This window comes from Zootoca vivipara, chromosome 2, assembly GCF_963506605.1.
Source record: "Zootoca vivipara chromosome 2, rZooViv1.1, whole genome shotgun sequence".
NCBI classification, from domain to species: domain Eukaryota; kingdom Metazoa; phylum Chordata; class Lepidosauria; order Squamata; family Lacertidae; genus Zootoca; species Zootoca vivipara.
Genome location: NC_083277.1, coordinates 106,767,446 through 106,783,936, shown reverse-complemented (window position 1 = coordinate 106,783,936; position 16,491 = coordinate 106,767,446). Strand labels below are relative to the sequence as shown.

Below are 16,491 nucleotides of genomic sequence, written 5' to 3'. Positions count from 1 at the left end.
CCCCCGGAGAGCCGCAGGTTGGGGGCGCGCCTAGTCCGGAGCGGCTGCGGCGTGTACGCGCGTCTCGCTCTTCTTCCCTTCGCCGCTTAAGGAAAAGCACGGGAGACCTCTTTGCATTTCGCCCAATGCTCGTCCCCGGGCAATTCCTGGGCGGCGGCGGAGGTCAGGTGTCACCGCTTGTTCGCGAGTAAGCCCAGCCGATCTCAGCCAAAAGGGAGCTCTTTTGCATGCAGGATTTTTGCTAGGCTTTATATTAGAGGGGGCAGAACCTCAGCTGGTCATGGGCGTCGCCAGGGAGGCGCTGCTGCCTCCCCAGAATCAATAAAAATACATAGCTCCTTGAGGTTCTCCCCCCCCCAAAGGCCTGCCCCCTAAGAAAAATCCTGTGGGGGGCAGGCCTTACGTTAGAGGGGGCAGAACCTCAGCTAGTCGTGGGCGTGGCCAGGGAGGGGCAGCTGACCTCCCATCAATAAAAATAAACAGCTCCCTGGGGTTCTCTCCCCCCCCCAAAAAAAATCCTGGTTATGTCCATGCAGTTAAGGATTTTTATTGATTGGTGGGCAGCTGCCCCTCTCTGCCACGCCCCCTTGGCTATGCCCATGTTTGCATGCTTGCTTTAGGAGTGAACTGCAGTGCACGCACAGAATGTAATGGGGCCACGGGGGTTGCCAACTTGAATAAAATATTGTAGGGTGGGCAAAGTAAACCCCGCCGCACAATCGATCACATGACACGGTGCACACATCCACGCCCACACCATTTGACTGGCAATGCCAATTAACTTTGGGTGCCACGGACTTCAGCCCCTTAGGAGATGGCTCCTATAAACGAGCCTTTATTCCCAGGGAAGGGTCCACCAGGATGGCGATCGAGTGCCTCGTGTCCCCAAAACGTCCATGCTGGACAAATGGAGGTTGCTGAAGGTGTGTATGCATTTCTTGTTGCTTGGTTGCTGTCCTAACGGGATGACACGCATGTGTGAACGGGGCCGACCATTGGATAGAGTTTATATGCATTACTCCGCCATCCATCAATGCCAAGTGGTCAACTAAGGAAAATCACGTGGTAGACATGAACCAGTTCTTGGCACAGGAGGAATGTGTGTGTTTGTATAAAGGTGCACATCACTGTTCGATTTGCTCACATCATGTATCATGCTGGTGACGGAGTGTTGGCAGGATGGGAACCAAGACGGGAGCACAAGAGAATGCCATGGGGACAGGCCTTGAGGTTTGCAGATTTTTTTTTTTTAAGTAGGAATTAATCCTCTCCCACCAGCCCAGTGAAGACAGCCTGCTTACTACTGCAGCTTAGGAGGCAGGAAGGAGGAAAAGACAATCAATTGGCTGCCTTGCACCCTTCGCAGTTTACAATACTCGGGTGTAGGGCTTCCCAAACTTGGGTCTCCCAAGTGCAGACTGTTTGAGGACCGGGACATTCGCAGGGAAACCTGAAGCAGTGATCACTGGGCGTGAGGCAGGCATCCACTCCACAGATAGGCTGCGGTTTGATCACCGGGGGTGAGGCACACTTCTACCTGGCAGGCCACAGCCTGACCTTCGGGGGGGGGGGAATCGCCCCCCTAGGCATGCTGTGACGGTCTGCACATCATGCCCTCACTCTCACCTTTGGCTTTCTCAGTAGTCTGCTGTGTCCTGCCTGGGACCTTTGCCTCCCTTTGGAAAGGCATGGCTCACTTCCCACTTGGTAGGAACATGACGTGGTGGGGCAAGTCCCGCAAATGTCAGAGGAAACATATGTGTCAGCTCATGATGTAAAAGCAGGAAAGGTCAGACTGTTCCTACAGGTGTGCATTTGTGTTGATAAAAAGGGCTTTGCCCAGCTTGCCAATCAGCTTGCTCCTCGCACAGCTCACCTGCAACAACTCCCTGACGACGTGTCCATCACTACAGAAACCAAAATCCTTGTTGACAAAGCAATTGTACTACCAACCTTACGGTATGCTTGTGAAACTTGGACCCCTTATAAACGCCATCTCTAGCTCCTCGAAAGATTCCATCAACGGTGTCTCCGAAATATTTTACACGTCACTTGGGAAGACAGGCGAACTAATGCCAGTGTATTGGAAGAAGCAAAGATCACCAGTGTCGAAGCAATGATTTGTCAACATCAACTTCGTTGAACTGGTCATGTCGTGCAGATGTTTGAATATCGTCTTCCAAAGCAACTACACTATTCTGAACTTAAGAATAGAAAGCATAATGCTGGTGGTCAACAAAAGAGGTTTAAAGACTCTCAGGGCAAATCTAAAAAAAAGTAGTATAAACACCGACAACTGGGAAACACTGGCCTGAGAGTACTCCAATTGGAGAACAGCCTTTACCGAAGGTGTCATGGGCTTTGAAGACGCTCAAACTCGGGATGAAAGGGAGAAACGTGCTAAGAGGAAGGCATGCTTGGCAAACCCTCACCGTGATCAACTCCCGCCCAGAAACCTACGTCCTCACTGTGGAAGGACAGAACTGGCCTCCACAGTCACTTATGGACTCACTGTTAAGACTGTGTTCAAGGAAGACAATCTTATTCAGCTAAAAGTGATCACCAAAGAAAAGGACTACATTTCCCACCATCCCTATCTAGCAGGACCAGTGTTCAGGAATGATGGGACTTGTAGTCCAATAAACAGCTGGAGACCCAAATATGGGAGATTGTGATCTGGAGGCTACGGCTGGTTTCTTGCCCTAAATTGGGAGCCCTCTTGCTAGGGCATGTGGGGAACCTTACGGTCTCCAAATGCTGCAGGACTACAACTCCTATTGGCCCCAGCAGGCATGGTCAGTAGCCAGGGATGATGGGAGACGTAGTTCAGCAACAACTGGAGGGCCTAAGGTCCCCTGTGCTAGGAAGTGAGGCTACACTGCAACATTTTGTTCCAGATCCCACTTGTTGGGATTGGTTACCTTATGAATAAGACACCTGCCAAATTGACAGGTGACATTCATGCCTAAAATAAATACTGGTGTCCATGAGTTTCCCCTGCTCCTTTGCAACCTACACATGTGCGGAGAAAACAATGTATGAGACGTTAGTTTAATTGGGAGTGGTGGAAAGAAGCACATTTCCCACAAGCTTGGAGGCATTTTTAAAAAATTCGATCTGTCCGAGTGTTTGAACAACAGTGAACCCTAGCCCCAAGGTAGGGTTGCCACACACACTTTCATGACTCAGCACATGGCAGCAAGTTCCGTGATGTTGCGCCAGCTCGTACTGTTTGTTGGCAAGTTCAGCTTGCGCTCTTGATACGTTTAGCTGGACGTGATCCATGACATTGCAAACAGTGAGAAGTAAGCTATATCACTCACATAATTTTTGCAGTGCGCTAAATGCATTACCAAAATGAGTCAAGTATGCAGCCACACTCACAATGCCCTCCCTCCCTCCCATCTCTGTAAGGTACACCTATGTGAAAAGCACATTTCTGAATTTTGTTCGGTGCGGGACTTTGCTGCATGTAAAAGGTAAAAAGGTAAAGGACCCCTGGGCGGTGAAGTCCAGTCAAAGGCGACTGTAGGGTTGCGGCACTCATCTCGCTTTCAGGCCGAGGGATCCGGCGTTTGTCCACAGACAGCTTTCCGGGTCATGTCCCAGCATGACTAAACCGCTTCTGGTGCAATGGAAGCCAGAGTGCATGGAAACGCCATTTACCTTCCCGCCACAGCGGGAAGTATTTATCTACTTGCACTGGTATGCTTTCGAACTGCTAGGTTGGCAGGAGCTGGGATAGAGCAACGGGAGCTCACTCTGTCGCGGGGATTCAAACTGCCAAGCGGATCCGCAAGCCCAAGAGGCTCGGTGGTTTAGACCACAGCGCCACCTGCGTCCTTTACCTTTACTGCATGTATACCTTAGTTTGCTAAAAGCCAACCTTCCCCTCTGTGAATGAGGAAGCCCTTGCAGACCATTTGCGAACTTTCACACCCAAATTGGGCAGCTAGGTTGCAGGAAGTACTGTATTTTTCCGTCTATAAGATGCCCCCAATTTGGGGGGACTCTGATTTAAGAAAATGGGGGAAGATCTATTCACGTATAGGACATCCCCAAATTTTGGACATTATTTTAAAGGGAAAAAACCTAGTGTTATACATGGAAAAATACGGTATGTTTTGCATGCTTTCACAATACAACTTATTACCTAATCTTGGAGAAGTTGTTTCCTCCCCCTTTTATTTGACCCATGGGAGAGACTCCCAATGAAATGTTGACCTCCTTTTTATTCGCTTTAATGGAGAGGGCAAGGAGCAGATCAAGTTCCTCCATTGAAAATAGACCCCCATAGCCCTATGAAAACACAAGCTCTTAATGTAAACATCTCAGAACAAGCACCTGAACCATGGCACAAACTGTTCTTAAACCTCATTTCAGTTTTTGAAATCCTTTATTTTTTTATAGAAAAGAAACAGCAGTATGCATACACTATCTTCAGAAACAGAAGGACAGCATTTCACAGACTATTTACAGATAAGTAAATTCACAGCCTAGGGATTTCCACTTCCAGTGCCTGATTCGTTATTCGGAGGGTCGACTATTAGTCTGGGCTCAATCAATGCATCCCAACTTTCAGTTATCTAAAGGGGGGGAAATGCATGTAAGACTCAACATGAACAGATCAGATACACGCCATTTCACCAGCATTAATCCTTTTAAATAAATTTAACGTGATTAAACTATTTTGTGTAATGAAATCAATTTTAACACACACTTGCCCAAGAGACAAATTGCTGAACAAGACCTCTGTCTGATAGCTTCGAGGCTGAATCTGTTTGTCTCCCTGGCTGCATTCAGGCATCATGATAAACATGGCAGGAATGAGTGTAAGCAAGCCTGAGGCTCCCTCCCACTTCCCAGGGCGTATGATCATCAGGAGATCAGAACCCTTTACTTCTTATTTCAATCAACCTGTGGTTAATCTCTATGATTTATTGAAACAAGGCAGCTTCGTGTACCTTGGCCTGAAGTTGCCTTGTTTCAAGCAAACAATAATTCCGGGGGGGCGGGGGGGGGGACAGATTGTCAGGGCTGAGTGACACATAAAGCTGCAGTTAATATATAAAAAAGCGAAAGCTTCCAATCTCATCCCAAAGGTCACCCAGGCTTCTTCCTATCGCAATAATGGCAAAATGATTGCATGCTCAAAGTTAAAACAGCAGACAAAATGCCAGCACTTTTAAGTATACTTGCTTTGTTTAAGCAGTATTTCATTTGTCAACATTTGAAACAATGCAGACTTCTATAAATATTTCAAATAGGGAACTAGACAAAGAATTTGTATTGTTACCAATTATTTTCTTAGTGCATAGCTGCCAAGTTTTCCCTTTTCTCGCGAGGAAGCCTATTCAGCATAAGGGAAAATCCCTTAAAAAAAGGGATAACTTGGCAGCTATGTCTTAGTGTGATATTTAGTGTCTTAATCAACAGTAGAACCAGTGAAACCAATGGACTGATTTCATTTGGGTATGAGGGTTGCATTCAACACAGCACAAATGCAATTGTTCTGTAAGCGCGAGGATTTCCCTTCTCCTCCCCTAAATATGTTGCAAGAGTTCCCCCAACCTTCCAGAGCAGATTGGGTGAGGGCACAGAAAAGTCTCCTTCCACTAGTGGTAATCTTTGCACGAACAGGGCTAATTAGTTGAACATTGCCCCAAATTATTTGGATATTGCCCTTCTAACACACTATAAGGACAATACAGTTCCAATGTGGATGAAAACCCTCCAGCACAGAGACTTCCAGGAGGGCTCAACAGAGGTCTGTTCTCTTATGTCTCCTCCAAACACACCTTGGCACATACAAATGCTATATTACAGGCAGTTGGGGGGACATTCTGGGACACCTCTCCTCCCTCCTCTAGCCTGTCGTGTAAGGCAAGTAACTTGCAGTGAAAAGGGTTGAGAATCCTCTATGCAGAGAGACACTGCAATTGAGTAGACAATGGAATGTGCCCTACGAACATGGTAAGAAATAAAAGGTCATCGGAATAATTTTAAATTAATTTCAAGAAAGTGCTACCCCCATACCTTGCTATCATGAGACACAGCATATTCTATTCTTTCAGCTCCATCTGCAGACTGGTAAACCAGATCAAACTTCCCTGGCTCTTTTGAAACTTCAAGAAGAAACAAAAACCACAACAAATCCAATTAGAACATTTGCACAAAGGTTTGGAGGTACTTGATAATGTGGCTAGAAGTTGCAAGGATGGTTATATAATTGTGGCTGTAATCTTATAACCACTTTCCTGGGAGTAAGTCCCATTTAACACAGTGGGACTTATTTCTGATGCATAAACAATCGCACTGTAACATGCAGTTAAAGCAGAACGATGTACAATTAGTAAAGAAAAGTCAATTTTAAAAGAGAAGTTGCTGCCTTTCATATGAGAAAATATACTGGGTTGTAGTCAATATTAGTTGTGAAAGGAATTAGTTGTGAAATGAATGAACATGACTAACGTGGGTCATAGAATCATAGGATTGTAGAGTTGGAAGGGACCCCAAGGATCATCTAGTCCAACCCCCCGCAATGCAGGAATGTGCAGCTGTATCATATGGGGATTGAACCTCCACCCTTGGCGTTATCAGCACTACATGCTAACCAACTGAGCTATCCATTAATTTCGGTGGGTTTACTCCAAGTAGAACTTGCTTGAATACAACCCATATTCACACTCAACTCCAAAGTTGCGTATCTCTTACCTGATGAGAAAGAAAGAATTTCAAGTTCCAGCTGTTTGTTAGCAGGATTCCAACTGACAATTTTTCCTTCCTTGAAAAGAAAAGAAAAACAAAGGAGGAAAAGCGGTGTTTATTCTAGGTCAAGAGTAAATGGACAAATGTCACCTGTCCCAAGTTTAAATCCTGTACAAATTGCAACAGATCGGCGCAAGTCATTAGAATGCCATTATATACACAAGTCAGTTCTGAATGTTCCGTCACACTCAGGGGTGACCCAGGAACAGAACTCACGGACGGGGCTAAAGATAAGAGCAGGCTTGATTCTCAGTAGCAGGCTCAGCAGAGATACAGCAGCATTAGCCCATGCCTGATAGCCTTTCTCTTTCACATATACAGTACAGTGAATTAGTACCATTTGTTCCTATGGGGGAAAACAACATTTGCACTTAAAAGACACTGCTGTAGCAAGGGCAAAACCTGACTTTTCTCCTTTAACCTTGGGTGGTTTAACCTTCATAGGCAGGGATCTCCACAAAGGAATGCAGCATGTGTATATGTGAATTAACAAGTTCACCCTCAAGCATTGAATCGGAAGCCAGGATAAGCACAGAAGCAGCTTCAAAATCTAAACTGCTCTTATGGAGGAAACTGCTCCCCGTCAAGAAAATGGGTCATTCCAGAGCATTCCCCACCCCAACAGGTGCTAAGAACGCTCCTTTACTTTCTTCTAAGTAAGTGAATACCCAGCTGCACAGGCTTCTTGCTATACACCAGGGTTTCTCAAACTTGGGTCCCCAGCTGTTTTTGGACTACAACTCCCATCACCCTGGGTCACCAGCTGTTTTTGGACTACAACTCCCATCACCCTGAGCTCGCAGGACCAGTGGCCAGGGATGATGTAAATTGTAGTCCAAAAACAGCTGGAGACCTAACTTTGGGAAACCCTGGTATACACTATGAGACTGTTTGGTACAGTGGTTATAGAGTGTTGGCCTATGACCTGGGAGACCAGGGCTTGAATCCTCACTAAGACATGAAGTTCCCTGGGTGACATTGGGACAGTCACCGTCTTCCAGACTGTCCTACCTCACAAGATTGTTGTAAGGATAAAATGGCGAGGGGAGAACCATGTGCAATGTTGAGCTCCATGGAGGAACAGGTGATATATAAATGAAACAATTAATCTGGAGTCTTTCCTGCATACTGGTGAATTCTTAATCTATGTATACAGTCGTACCTTGGAAGACAAACGGAATCCATTCCGGAAGTCCGTTCGACTTCCAAAACTTTTGGAAACCAAAGCGCGGCTTCTGATTGGCTGCAGGAAGCTCCTGCAGCCAATCAGAAGCCACGAAAGCCCTGCCAGACATTCAGCTTCCAAAAATAGTTCGCAAACCGGAACACTCACTTCCAGGTTTGCAGCGTCCGGGAGCCAAAATGTTTGAGAATTAAGCTGTTCGAAAACCAAGGTACAACTGTACAAAGTTTGTGGAATGTTCATTTCTTTTATTAAGCCACACAAAATAGAACCTCAAGCTGGGAGGTGAAGGCTCCCCCACTGGCAATTAGCAGTACACATTTCTCTCTCTCTCTCTCTCTCTCTCTCCCCCCCCCCCCAGCTATGTAGTGGATTTTCTTGGGATTGTTCCCTTCCACTCTGTGATTCTAAGAGCTTGGGGAATCCAAATTTGAACTATGCAACCTTCTGATGTGTCTCATTTTCTTAACCATTATTAGAATAAGCAATGAGAAATGGCAATATTAAAAGGCCAAGATGCAATCTAGTTAAAAAAATACCATCAAAACACAATGAACAGTAGTCAGTCTCAATACCTTATAATCAGATACTTCAGGAGTGTAATTTTCAGTTAGCTCCAAAAGCTGTTAAAGGAAAATCAAAACAGTAAGCATGAGACAAGCTGGTAATCCCAAGAGATGACGCCATCCATTTATGGCTGCAATCCGAACTCCACTTACCTGGGAATAAGCCTCAATGAATGCAAAAGGATTTACTTCTGAGGAGACATGGTTAGGATTGCACTGTAAGTCCCTATAGCCATTCTGTCTTACGAAAATGGTCAGTAACCAAAGATCTTAGCAGTCGGCTCCTGAATCCAACCATGCTCCCTTTGGTCTTTGCTAACACCAAGGGATGTGCAACCAAAGTAACACTGATAAATGATCAGTGCTTGGTGTTTTAATTTGCTGGAAACTGCCCAGAGTGGCTAGGCTAGGGCAACCCAGTCAGATGGGCAGCATATAAATAATATTGTTTTTATCATCATCGTCACCACAGGAAATGTAAGTGAGAGAACAATATAAATCTAAATTGGTTTTTTTGGGGGGGGGGCGGAACCACACACACATTGATGCATTAATTTATCTAAGTATACAGTGGTACGTCGGTTTACGAACTTAAATCCGTTCCAGAAGTCCGTTCTTAAACTGAAACCGTTCTTAAACTGAGGCGCTTTCCCTAATGAGGCCTCCCACCGCCGGTGACCTTCCACCATTGAGATTACGTTCTTAGACCAAGGTAAAGTTTGCAAACTGGGACACAACTTCCGGTTTTGCGGAGTTCGTAAACCGAATTGTTCGTAAACAGGACTGTTCTTAAACCGAGGTACCACTGTATATGCAAATAGGCAAGGATATGACCTTTCAGGAATCATAGCTACCTAAAATAGATGCTTGAGGACTTAAAAGACTTCATGCCAGAACTACGCTAACACTACAAGTATGTATTTCTTAGCCTCTCTCACCCAACAGAATATGCTAACACACTCTTCATAAGAAGTCTTGACTCCAGCCCTCAAATTCCTCCAATGTTACTAGTGTCTCCCTTCATACAGCTTGCAAGATGACCGAAGAGCAGGATAAAAATTATTTAAGTAAGAAGCGAGGAACAAAAGTGTTTTGAGATTTCATACCTTAAAGGCAATTTTCTCTCCTACTTGTGGAGGAGCAGCTAACAGAGGCAATATGCTGTAGTCCTTCTTTGGAGCTTCTGGTGGATTCTGTGAAGCAATGATTAAATACATTATCACCCACAATCAAACCCAGTACAGAGCATTCATGTCATAAAGAGGGCAAAAGAAGGCAGGAAAAATTGCAGGAAAAACCATAGAGGCAGTGAGAGAACTTCCACATGCAGATGCACTCTACCTCTGGGTTCCAGATACTGGGAACAACCAGGACTGGAAAGCTACCACCTTCATGTCCTGCTCGTCAGGTTTCAGAGGTATCTATATTTCCTCTGCAGGCGACAAAATGTGAAACCCAATGCTGCTATTCCAATTGCTGAAAGTCTTCTGAGGCCATGGAAGTGTCTGCTAACTTCTGGGAAATGTTTTCTTTCTCTATAACCTTCAGGTCTTAAGATCAGCAGAGGGGAAGCCACTGCCCTCAGAAGTTTTGGGGGGAGATCTGGGAGAGGGCAATATCTGTGGAATTCCCTTCCCATAGATTTTACCTTCATCATATACTAAATACCTCTTTGTCTTGGTTTTTGACACCCTAGGTCCACGTTTTTAGGTCCACTCTATTCTTCTGATTTTAAATTGCTTTACCAGGGAACTTATGGTGAAGGGTAGTTAAGAAATATAATAATAATAATAATAATAATAATAATAATAATAATAATAATAATAATAATTTTATTTTCCCCCTTTTTTCCAATTCCCCCTTTCCCCAGCACCTCCTTCCATGCTGCCCTGAAGAGCACCTCAACTCCCTGGAACAGATTTCCAGGGGACTGCAGTAGAAAATCAGCGAAAAACCATCTCCCTTTCTCTTAAGCTAAACCCTTTCTGCAAGCAGAATGGCAGCACTGGATTTCGTCACCCACATTGCTCAATTTGTGGGTTATTATTTTGTACGTAATTTAGGGTGTAGGCAGGGTCACCACGATCACACTAACAGTTACATGCTTTGCTTTACACCAGTTGTTTCTTTTAATTTTGTGAGTTATCAAACAGTGTCCCATCGAGAAGTACCGGTGTATCACGTGTCATGGAGACAAAAGCAGGCAGTCGCCAGCAGACTCACCTGTATAATAACTGAAGAGTTTGTTGCTACTTCGTGCAACTGTTGCTGCTTTTGCTGCTCACCGTTGTAATTGTGGAAGAAGTTAGGATTCTCTCCCCTTCCTCTTCCCCGGCCCCTGATCATCCCACGACACCCACGAACCCTAGGCCCTCTCCAAAAGGGGCTTTCTCCTCTGCCACGACCCCTTCTGCTGTCGCTGGGACTTATTTCTGGTCCACAAGTGACAGCTGGCAGCTGTTTGCCGCCATTCCCTCCCAACGTCTGACTGACTGCAGAATTTGTCTTGGGTTTCTTAGCGGTACAAGCCTCCGAGTCTGAGCTATCAGATTCTGAAGAGGAGCTTTTAGGTTTGCTCCTTGAAGCTGGGCCTCTCGCAGTTCCTGGGCTATTATATGGCTGCTTACTTTTCAAGCTATTGCTTTTCTGCTCCTCCTGCTCCCCTGAAGTAGAATCTGAATCTGAATCTGAATCTGAGGACGGACTCTTGGCTTTTTTACTACACGCTGCCTTAGGAGGATTGCTGCCTCTCTGATTAGCGGCAACTTTGCCAGCAGATTTCACAGAAGAAGCCAGTTGTGGCTTGTTTATGTGCTGTGATGCCACCTTAGTTTGATGTGAGTGTTTTGGTTTTGCATCTGCTATATTGTGGTCACTCTCGCTTGATGAAGTGGAAGAGTCACTTGAGGTTTCACATTTCTTTGTGCCGGACTGTGCCGCTGGGGTTTTCGCTGCACTTTTTTGGCTGGGGCTCAAAGAAAAAGTCTTGTTGGTCTTTTGTGAAGTGTTATTTATTTCTATGGCTTTTTCTTTTCTCCTTTTCTTTTTATGTCTCGCTGCCCCCTGCTCTTTTTCCTGGTCAACCTTCTTTTTAAGCTTCTTGGAATGGCAAGTACTATCATCGCTCCCACTGTCTGCGGTAGAGGATCGGCCAATCACGTTTTTCCTTTTCTTAAGGGCCTTTGGGTCCTGAATGTTTGCAGCGCTCTCTTCCTGACAAGAAAGACGCTCACAGTTCCATTTGCCCTTCTTTCTTTTTCTGCGACCTTCGTCTTCGCTGTCAGAATCTTTCACTTCCAACTTCTGCCGGCGTCGTTTCCTTTGTTTTTTTGATTGGTTACCAAAACCGTTGGCAATTTTATCGTCGTCGTCTTCCCCGATAACCTCCTCCAATTTGACTCTGTCGGGATATCATACAAGAGAAAGTTCTGTTATGATCATGGCATCGTTTTTACATTGTTACTCTAAAAACATCCATTCGCGCCAAACTTCAATCCTACACTTGGCAATGAAACCTTAAGGATTTCAGTAGAACCACCTGTTTGCAGTGTGTGTTTCACACTGGAAACATTTTCCGTGAAAGTAAATAGCATTATGGTGAGCAACCATAACCTTGAGCCATGCTACAGAGGTGAGGGCGATTTCCAAAAGCACATCTCTACATAGATGGCCCTATTACACTCAACAACAGCATGCCAGCACCATTCCTTCAAGCAGTAGCCTCAAAACATGGCAGAATGGGGCTGGGGCATACCTAGAAGATGGGGGTGCAAAAATTGAGCCTCTCCACTCTGACTCGGAGTGGTTAGGAGCCTGCCTGCCCACACACTCCCTAGATGACTCCTCTGCTTGATACATCTTGCCAAGGGCACAAGGGAGCCTAGGTCTCTCTGCTGTACCAGCCTGCTGCTGCCACAGTTGCCTATCTCAGGCATCCCCAAACTGCGGCCCTCCAGATGTTTTGGCCTACAACTCCCATGATCCCTAGCTAACAGAATCAGTGGTCGGGGAAGATGGGAATTGTAGTCCAAAACATCTGGAGGGCCGAAGTTTGGGGATGCCTGGCCTATCTTATGTCCCAGGCAACATGAACACCAAGGGTTTCAATACCCCTGCTACCCTGCCAGGAGTTTAGGACTGCTCCATTATTCCCTAAGGAGCACGTTTAGGACTGCAGTCTTAAAGAACAAGAAAGCCAGTGAACTGCATGTCACCAATAGCTAACTTGAAACCAGGATCCGTTCAACAGAAGAGGACCAGAATGCAAAAACGTGCACATAATCAATGTACTTTTTTGGCATTCTGGTTCCACTGTGTTGAACAGATCTTGGTTTCAAGTTGGACTGCAGCTGTGTGCACATTTATGTACACTGGAACTTACAGCCAAGTAAACGGCACAATCTTATGAAGAGTTACAGTAGGACCTTATGTGGAAGGGCAGGTAATAAATTATTATTATTATTAATGCATACTTGGAAGTAAACACCACTGAGCTAAATGGGGCTTACTCCCAGGCAAGGCAGCAGCGTTACTTCAGCGGACCTAAGTGCATCTGCATCTAATTCCGCACAGGACCAGGTTACAGGTGAAAGCCAGGCATTTCCTGGGTGCATTCTCATGTCGGATAGGAAACTACAGTTGCCAAATGACACCCTTTGTCCCTCCTGCCTCCCAAAGGTACATCAGGTTTGTTGTCATGCCTTTGATGCAACCAGCAAAGAATGGAGAGCCTCCTTCGTGTGCCTCCTCCTCGAGAGGTCTGGAGGGTGGCAACATGAGAATGAGGCCTTCTCTGCAGTGGCTTCCCCTCTATGGAATGCTCTCCCCAGGGAAGTTCGCCTGGTGCCTTCATTATACACCTTTATGTGCCAGTCAAAAACGTTCCTTTTTAACCAGGCCTTTGGTCCATCTGTTTGAGATCCTATACCCTTTTAAAATGTGGTTCTTTTCTGGGGGTTTTAAAAATTCGGTTGCTCATTTTATTCTGATTATATATGTTGTGTTTTTTTTTCTATGAACTGCCCTGCAACCTCTGGGGATTTGGTGGTATAGAAACTCAAGAAATAATAATAATATTAACTTTTAGCTAGCAACAGTATGCATAGTGCAGTCATGGCCAGACTTGGCCCTCCAGATGTTTGGGGACTACAATTCCCATCATTCCTGACCACTGGTCCTGTTAGCTAGGGATGATGGGAGTTGTAGTCCCAAAACCTCTGGAGGTCCAAGTTTAGCCATGCCTGGAATAGTGCGTACAGTATGTGTAAAAGATATCTGTAACGGCCAAGTATAACCTGGAGTGGAGTTCATACCTTGGAATGTATTTTGCCACTATCGTTCCATTCAAACCAGGCCTTTGGTCGATCTCTCATATATTGGTTTCACCTTTTAAGTTGCATTACTGAAATAAATGCACTTTTCGACAATATTCTAATTTTCCGAGTTTCACCTGTACTGTACGTGTTATGATCTTTTCTGTGAACCACCCTGAGACCACCGGGTATAGAGCGGTATATAAACTCAATCATAAAATAAAACAAAATAATAATAATACCTCCTGAGTTACAGATGGGGGGGAGTCCTCCCACCCCACCCCCAATTGTCCCGTCCTGTATTTTGCCAGAACAAAGAAGCGGGGAACCCCTAAACATAAGCCACCTGCTGGTTCGTTCAAAGTGGGGCGGGGGGGGGGTCGCGAGGACGACTCTCACTTCCACCCCACCCCCACCTACCCAGCCCTCTTTCTCCCCCCACCCACCCACCCCCCGAGCCCCACTCTCAGCCCCACCGGAGAGAGTCGTTGTCCCGCACGATCCTCGCGCTCTCGGTGGGCGGCAGCAGCGCCCCGTCGAGGAAGAGGCTGAGCTTGGCGCGGTGGCTGAAGCCGAACTTGTCCCGGACGAGGCTGCTCAGGTCGGTGACGAGGCGCACCTGGCGGGGCTCCAGGAGCAGCCAGCACAGCCCGCAGGCCGGCGACCCCGGCGGGGGGTAGTCGAAGAGCAGCCGGAGGCGCACGGGGGCCTCGCAACCGCCGCCGCCGGTGGCCGCCGCCATCTTGGTAAGGGCGGGAGAGGGAGGTCGGGGAAAGGGAGGTGGGAGGAGCCTTTGCTACGGCGCCCCGCGAGGGACGCAAAAGGGGGAAAGTTATTGTCGGCGCACGCCGTTCTTTTTCTGATTTTACATTATGCTTTATTGCTTTTAAAATTTGCAAGCAGCATGCGTCTTATTAATTAAATAAATAATAGGAATCATAAACTTTCACATATATGCGTGAGAGAGAAAGAGGTGGACATTAAAAAAATAATAATTAAGATTTTCCCCAGCTGGGAAGCTGGGCTGAGTTACCGCAATCGGGAAGGAGCGGGAGTCGTGCGAGGCGGATGACAATGTAAAATCCGGCGATCGTGCAATCGACGCCGTGCTTGTTGTGCAACGATATACAGACAGTACTCGTTTCGAACTTGCAGCCTCTCCAAATCGTCGAAAGATTCCATGGACAGCGTCTCCGAAAAAAATTGGCATTTCACTTGGGAAGGCAGGGGAATTGATTTCAGTGTACTGGAAGAATATTATTATTATTATTATTATTATTATTATTATTATTATTATTAGTTTTTATATTTATACCCCGCCCTAAACAGGCCGCTGTGAGAACAGGATTACCTTAGGTTTCCCCAGCCAGGCTGGGTGGCTCCCAACAGAATATTAAAAGCACGATAAAACATCAAACATTTAAAACTTCCCTAAACGGCATCAGATGTCTTCTAAAAGTCAGGTAGTTGTTTATTTCATTGAGATCTGGTGGGAGGGTTTAAAGACTCTCAAAGCAAATATTAAAAACAAAAGTATAAACACTGAAAACTGGGAAACACTAGGCTGCGAGCGCTCCAGTTGGAGAACACCTTTTACCAAAGGTGTCATGGGCTTTGAAGACTCTCGAACTCAGGACGAAAGGGAGAAACGTGCTAAGAGGAGGGTACGCTTGGCAAATCCACACTGTGATCAATTCCCGCCTGGAAACCTATGTCCCCATTGTGGAAGGACGTGTGGATCCAGAACTGGCCTCCACAGTCACTTACGGAGTCACTGTTAAGACCGTGCTCATGGAAGACAATCTTACTCGGCTACGAGTGATCACCAAAGAGAAAGAAGCTAGTTTAGGAAGCAAAACCTATTTTTAGGGATTTTCCCTTTAAAGACAAAAGAAAAACACCCCTACAAGACAGATGTTGCATTGTGTTGTGTCTGGCATCATCTTTCCTGAAAAGGAGTGCAAGGGGTTGAGCTGAAGTTCACCTTTGTCCTTGAAATGCAGAATACAGGCCTGAATATTCACTGCGACTTTTGCTCCGATGTTTCTGGGTTCATATCCCATTATGTTGTATTTGCATTTGAAAATGGGTTGAAGGGCAAGAGCTGCTAGTCCAACCTAAAACATAGAACAGTGCCCTGAATGTGTATACCAATTTTCACCCCAATATCCCAGGGCAGGCGCCCCCAAACTGCGGCCCTCCAGATGTTTTGGCCTACAACTCCCATGTTCCCTAGCTAGCAGGACCAGTGGTCAGGGAAGATGGGGATTGTAGTCCAAAACATCTGGAGGGCCGAAGTTTGGGGATGCCTGTCCCAGGGTTTCATGGCTTTGCCACGTAAGAAACCAACTTATAAGTGGAATGCTAAATGGAATAGTAAACTGAAGACCTCGTTTTGATCATCCAATAATGATCCAAAACTAATCCAATAAAACCAATTAGTCGCAACGTTCATGATTCAAAACTAGGACACACCAAAGTTCTCCATAACTGGTTGCAGCAAAGGTAATAATAATAATAACATTAATAATAATTTATTATTTCTACCCCGCCCATCTGTCTGGGTTTCCCCAGCCACTCTGGGCGGCTTCCAACAGAAGTATTAAAATATAATAATCTATTAAATATTAAAAGCTTCCTAAACAGGTAGTTTAGTTCTCAG

At 45.7% G+C, this 16,491-nt stretch overlaps 1 protein-coding gene across 1 annotated transcript; it reads right to left on the bottom strand.

Annotated features, from left to right (window-relative positions):
- Positions 1–4,494: 4,494 nt before the first annotated feature.
- Positions 4,495–14,584, bottom strand: COIL (coilin). Its single transcript, XM_035103839.2, has 7 exons — positions 14,306–14,584; positions 10,741–11,917; positions 9,624–9,710; positions 8,527–8,574; positions 6,715–6,784; positions 6,037–6,125; positions 4,495–4,586 (listed from the first exon to the last, which is right to left on the bottom strand). Exons 1-7 carry the CDS (start codon positions 14,569–14,571, stop codon positions 4,497–4,499), a joined length of 1,827 nt encoding a protein of 608 aa, XP_034959730.2. The 5' UTR covers positions 14,572–14,584; the 3' UTR covers positions 4,495–4,496.
- Between the last annotated feature and the right edge of the window lie 1,907 nt (positions 14,585–16,491).